The sequence below is a fragment of the Ammodytes marinus genome (assembly GCF_949987685.1).
Source record: "Ammodytes marinus genome assembly, chromosome: 8".
Taxonomy (NCBI): domain Eukaryota; kingdom Metazoa; phylum Chordata; class Actinopteri; order Uranoscopiformes; family Ammodytidae; genus Ammodytes; species Ammodytes marinus.
The window spans coordinates 4,159,400-4,165,399 of NC_137212.1; the positions used below are offsets into that span (position 1 = coordinate 4,159,400).

The 6,000-nt window shown below is 37.6% G+C and overlaps 1 protein-coding gene across 1 annotated transcript in view; it reads left to right on the forward strand.

The window, feature by feature from the left end:
• Nucleotides 1–6,000, forward strand: part of LOC307254083 (cytosolic phospholipase A2-like) — a 28,989-nt gene that overhangs the window by 14,158 nt on the left and 8,831 nt on the right. The window contains exons 11-14 of the mRNA XM_080032324.1: nt 608–745; nt 1,118–1,207; nt 2,611–2,673; nt 4,918–5,048. Coding sequence (XP_079888450.1) covers nt 608–745; nt 1,118–1,207; nt 2,611–2,673; nt 4,918–5,048 — 422 coding nt within the window. The remainder of the gene's footprint in view (nt 1–607; nt 746–1,117; nt 1,208–2,610; nt 2,674–4,917; nt 5,049–6,000) is intronic.

The window sequence follows — 6,000 nt, forward strand, 5'->3', positions numbered from 1 at the left end:
ACTGCGGCTGCTGCTGCGGCCTCACCCTGACGCACAGTGACATGTGTCGGGGTGAGGCCACACTCATTCTTCCATCTAGAATTACATGGTGTCTTCTATTGTCTAACCATCAAAGCTTAAACCACTGCCTGTCAAAAAAGTGAGACTTCTAAAGCACTTACATCAACTAAACTTTCCCATAATCATTCTTGGCACTATTCTGAAGGTTGTTACAGAAGGATTTGTTCATAATGTTGTTTATTCTATGATTTATGATACATTGTGTTCCTAAAAACAACTTGATTTATAAAATTAAAAAAGGCTGTATCCAAAATACGTGCTAAGCCATTAAAAGTGTGACTAAAATAGACAAAACATTTTTTTAAATTATTTGCCTAAACTGTAGTGAAGAGTATTAGGGCCACATGATAGAGATACAACGAGAGAAATAATTTTAAAATTTTCAAGACTGCGTTTTTTTTAAATGTTTTTTTGTTTTTAATGTTTAAAAAAAAAATGTATGTATATTTTGTGACGGTGCAGGTGTTTGTTTGTTTGTTTGTTTGTGTGTAATAATTATATTGTGAACAAAATAAAAAGCCCTGCTGTTGTAACGTGTTGTGTGCAGACTGGGTTGAGTTCAGCCCTTATGAGATCGGAATGGCAAAGTACGGAACCTTCATGACACCAGATCTGTTCGGAAGCAAGTTCTTCATGGGAACAGTTGTGAAGAGATACGAGGAAAACCCGCTTCACTTTCTGATGGGTGAGACAAGATTTCAGATGTAATTCATTTATTTATTTTAAAATAGCGGACAGTACGGGCCGCTCCGGTGGCGTGGTGGATAGAGCATTTACCATATTGGCTCCGGCCTTCATTGCAGTGGTCGCGGGTTCAAATCTGACCTATGGACCTTTACTGCATGTCAACCCCCCCCCCCCTCTCTATTTCAACTCTGTCACTATTTACTTCAAACTGTCAAATAAAGGTTGAGACACTGAAAAAAAAAATATCTCTCAAACATAATCAATCAATATGTAAGATAACAGTATAAGGCCCTTCACTTCAAAACATCCATTTTGACAATACTTTTAACATGATTATACACCTGTCTGTACTAACAGTGTGTCTTGACAGGTGTGTGGGGCAGCGCCTTCTCCATTCTGTTCAACAGAGTCCTGGGAGTGAAAGACACAGTTGGAGGCTGCACTATGGAGGAGGAGTTAGGTAACTATCTATTCCTATCTATGGCTGTGTTGGAAAAGCCCTACTAACGTCCTACTCATACTGATTTTGACATCAATTTGAGTATGTTGTGGTTGTGTATGCGAGTTTGTGTAGGTGAGAAATGCCCTGATGAGTACTTACTTCCGGGAAGATTTTGTGTATGGATCGATAGGTTACTTTCCCTACTCAACCGCCCCACAATGCATTGCGTTTGTTTGTCTTCCAAGTAGAAGATTAGGTTTATTTTTGGATCTTAAATCTAAAATGTTTTCGTAGTCATGGCTACTTTGTCTAAGTTTTTACAGGTTATTGTTTACAGATAACACCATTGTATTTTGCGCTTCATAGATCAAGTGATAAAATCTTTTTTTTTGTTCATGCTACACCCTTCCACTGAAACAGACATTCTAGTCTTGTTGTTCATCTCTTATTACACTTGGTTCTTTGTTTACCGCCGGTATTATTTTCACCTGTACCTATCCTCACCCACTTTTTTAAAAATAGCCCAACCTAAAAATACATATCCAGGTATCTTAGCTTGAGTGCGTCTGTGTTATGTTTGCGCACAACAGAAGCTACAGATGATTATTTCTTCTGACAGCTCATCAGAGGTTTGTTTTGGTTGAACGCGTTTGTTTTAGGGATGACCTTCTAAGGATTCACACACTCTTAACAAACAATGGAGGTGATGCAAAAGTGCGTAGAACAATCTCCACCCAGGTTAAGAATGCATTAGTTTATCGGACGCCTTTCATTCATATAAGGAGAAGCTTTGATAGACATAAACAAAGGAAAGGGAATTTGATAATGTCACATACCTGAACAAAGGTAGGTCTACAAGCACAGTATATTTATATACCACTCCAAATGTTCAGTGTCTCTTGTTTTACTATTTAGAGGCATATGTTTGAGTGAAATTAACATTTCGATTTTATAATATAAACTACTGACAACATTTCTACCAAATTCCAATAATATTTTTTGCATTTTCAATAAGTTATGTAGAGATGAAGATTGAAGGAAACTCCAGAATGGTCTCTTTTAATTTTTTCCAGAGCTGTATATATTTGTGAATACTTCTTACTGCTATTATATTCTATATTTGAAAAAGTATTCAAGTTTTTGAAGGAGTTAGTAGACTAGCCCTAACTGTTTAAATACGTCTGTTTAGGGGGTTGAAAGGTTGTGTGTGTCTCTGTGTGTGTGTGTGTGTGTGTGTGTGTGTGTGTGTGTGTGTGTGTGTGTGTGTGTGTGTGTGTGTGTGTGTGTGTGTGTGTGTGTCTCTGTGTGTGTGTCTCTATGTGTGTGTGTGTGTGTGTGTGTGTGTGTGTGTGTGTGTATCTGTGTGTACTGTAGTGTTTGAAGTTGCATCCTAAAGAGTGAACTCTCCTTGTGTCTTACAGAGCAGATCAAACCGCAGCACATCGTTGGAGAAGACAATGACAATGACGAGGAGCTACGGAAAAGTGAGAGCTAACATTAGCATAATTCATAATATGCTACTACTGCACAACACACCTTGAACCCTGCCAGCTGATTCCTGTTTATCATTTTTTTATTTTTTTTTCAATTTTCAAAGATTTTATTTTAATATGAGACAATACAAGGAACCACACAGTGATACAAGATATACTCGAGACCACAAGACATAAACAGTCACATGAAAATAAAAAATTAATATAAAAGAGGAAAGTAAAATAAAACTAGCAGTAGCAGCGTAAAGTTAAATATCTCCTGTGCTTATTCAGTCACTTTTCAAATTCATGCCCCTATACATATTACTCTAACCATACATCTTTATCTAGTTTTAATTTTTAATTTTAATCTATTTGAAATAATATTCCTCATTTCAACAACATGTGCATATGTAAATACATGCAGTAACTTTGAACACTTTCACTTATTTGTGTATATACTGTATATTCCTTTAATTGTATCTTATTTTATTCTAATCTGTATTTTCTATTTTGAGCACACAGTAATACACAGAGTCTGCCACACCAACATTTCACTGCACATACTGAAATAATTAGATTTTGTAAATGTCCAAACAGACACCTTAGTGCGCCGGTATATATAACATGTGTTATGGGTGCAATGGAGATGTGTGATATAAATGTTTTTACACATTTTTGGGGGCTCTGAGGGGAAGGTTGACGCCTTAACACCTTTTTTTTTTTTTTTTTTTTTGGCATTTTCAAGCTTTATTAGATAGTACAGAGTTGAAATGGGGAGACAGAGAGAGAGGGGGGGATGACCTGCAGTAAAGGTCCACGGGTCGGATTCGAACCCGCGACCACTGCAACGAAGGCCAGAGCCAATATGGTACGCACTCTATCCACTATGCCACCGGAGCGCCCCGCCTTAACACCTTTAAATAACTACAGCTACATCAGAGCAGCTACTGTGGTTAGGCCTACTGTTAGGTTTCACTTCTGACTTCACAATGTGTGTTATAATTTGCACATTTCGGCTGGAGCGAGGGTGATGGGTGTGGGGTGCTTGTGGTTTAGTGGTTAGAGCCCCCTCCCCCCCATAGAGTCTCAGTCCTCTTCACAGCAGACCTCTGCCCCATTTCAACTCTGTCTCTCCAAATCTGTCCAATAAAGCATAAAAATGCCAAACAAATACTTGATAAATACTTAAAGGCCTACTTCACCGGTTTGAATATGAAGGTGTATTGAATTCTGAGATCCTATGTAGTATAAATGTGCAAAAAATTTTTAAATTGGTTCATCCTAGCCTGAGAAAAGGCAGAAAGAGTGTTTTTTTAACCCTATATTAATCTTATTGTGACATCACAGTAAGATAAATATAGGGTTAAAAAAAAAACCTTACTTTGTAAATATTACTGTGATTTCTCCTACTGTGATATCACAGTAATATTTACAAAGTAATTTTTTTTAACCCTATATTTATCTTACTGTGATGTCACAGTAAGATTAATATAGGGTTAAAAAAAACACTCTTTCTGCCTTTTCTCAGGCTAGGATGAACCGATTTTTTTTTTTTTTGCACATTTATACTACATAGGATCTCAGAATTCAATACACCTTCATATTCCCACCGGTGAAGTAGGCCTTTAATACTAGCAATCAAAACAGTATCATGTGTATGTGGCATTTATACAAATATATTCTAGTCTTACGTTTGGTTCATGCTCCCTCAAAATATATTTTTATTTTATTTATGATGATAGAATTATTCAATACTAAGAATTACATCAACTAACTGCAGGCTCAAAACACAAATCTCCCCTCCCCATTAACTGCATAGTGCACCTTTTGAAATACTGCTTTGACAAAAAAAATTATAAAATCCAAAAAAAAGTAGGCTATAACATTTTTTTTAAGTATAAAAAAAAGTATAAACTATTTTTTTCAAGAAGTGTAAAAAAAAATATTAGAAAATAAATAAAAAATTATCTTGTGACAACATTTGAATTTATATTTTCTCATTGTTTTTTTGTTTTTTTTTAAGATAATTTTTTGGCATTTTCAAGCTTTATTACACAGTACAGAATTGAAATGGGGATACAGAGAGAGAGAGAGAGAGAGAGAGAGAGAGAGGGGGGATGACATGCAGTAAAGGTCCACGGGTCGGATTTGAACCTGCGACCACTGCAACGAAGGCCGGAGCCGATATGGTACACACTCTATCCACTACGCCACCAGATCTCATTGTTTTTTCTGTCATTATCTTGTGTTCAGCGGGCACAGAGAACCAAGAGGCAGAGGAGGAGTCCAGTCGGTTGGCTCAGGCGAGCTGGGTTCACAGGATGATCACGTCTCTCTTCAGTGACTCGTCTCTATTCAACACCAGAGAGGGACGCGCCGGCAAGGTAACTGAACAACTACATTCAACAGGGAACGATTTAACCAGGGCTATCAAATTAAATATTTTTTTAAAATCACAATTAATCGCTGAATTTCCATCGTTAATAGCAATTACTTTGCTTTATTTATTGTATGTTTAAAATTCTATTATTTTGTATTTCACAACCGCTTTCAAGGGTGGTGTCAGCGATTCGGGTGAATGCTTGTTGTCAAAATTAACTTTGTCAAAATCTGAGAACATCTCCGCAAGATTCGCTACCTGCTGTACACAGTATGGACAGGTATCGTGAAGAGATATTCACTGATTTTGACAGAAAGTGATTTAGAATTTTTCTCCAATATAGCTGACTCCACCTTTTGAGTCCATATAAACTTAATCCTACCAGTGTATCATGATTGGGGATGTAATGGTGATACAGTGCTTTGCGTGTGCCCATAAGCATCCGTCTGATAAGTTGCACTTGTATGCTGCATGTAAATAAATAAACAGATAAAAAGGTGTGTGTGTTATGCCCCAAACATTGTGAATTGCGAATGAGAAAGTCAAAGCTGACAGCCATAGATCTTACACATCATACAAAACACTGTGTGTGTGCTCCAGCTGTAGCATCGTCTGACATTTCCTATACTTACATTCACAACAACCTGCCTCTCTTTAACCCATGTTCTGTGTGTGTGTGTGTGTGTGTGTGTGTGTGTGTGTGTGTGTGTGTGTGTGTGTGTGTGTGTGTGTGTGTGTGTGTGTGTGTGTGTGTGTGTGTGTGTGTGTGTGTGTGTGTGTGTGTGTGTGTGTGTGTGTGTGTGTGTGTGTGTGTGTGTGTGTGTGTGTGTGTGTGTGTGTGTGTTTGTGTGGTGTGTGTGTGTCTCTTTCTGTCTGTGTGTGTGTGTGTTTGTGTGGTGTGTGTGTCTCTTTCTGTCTGTGTCTGTGTGTGTGTGTGTGTGTGTTTGTGTGTGGTG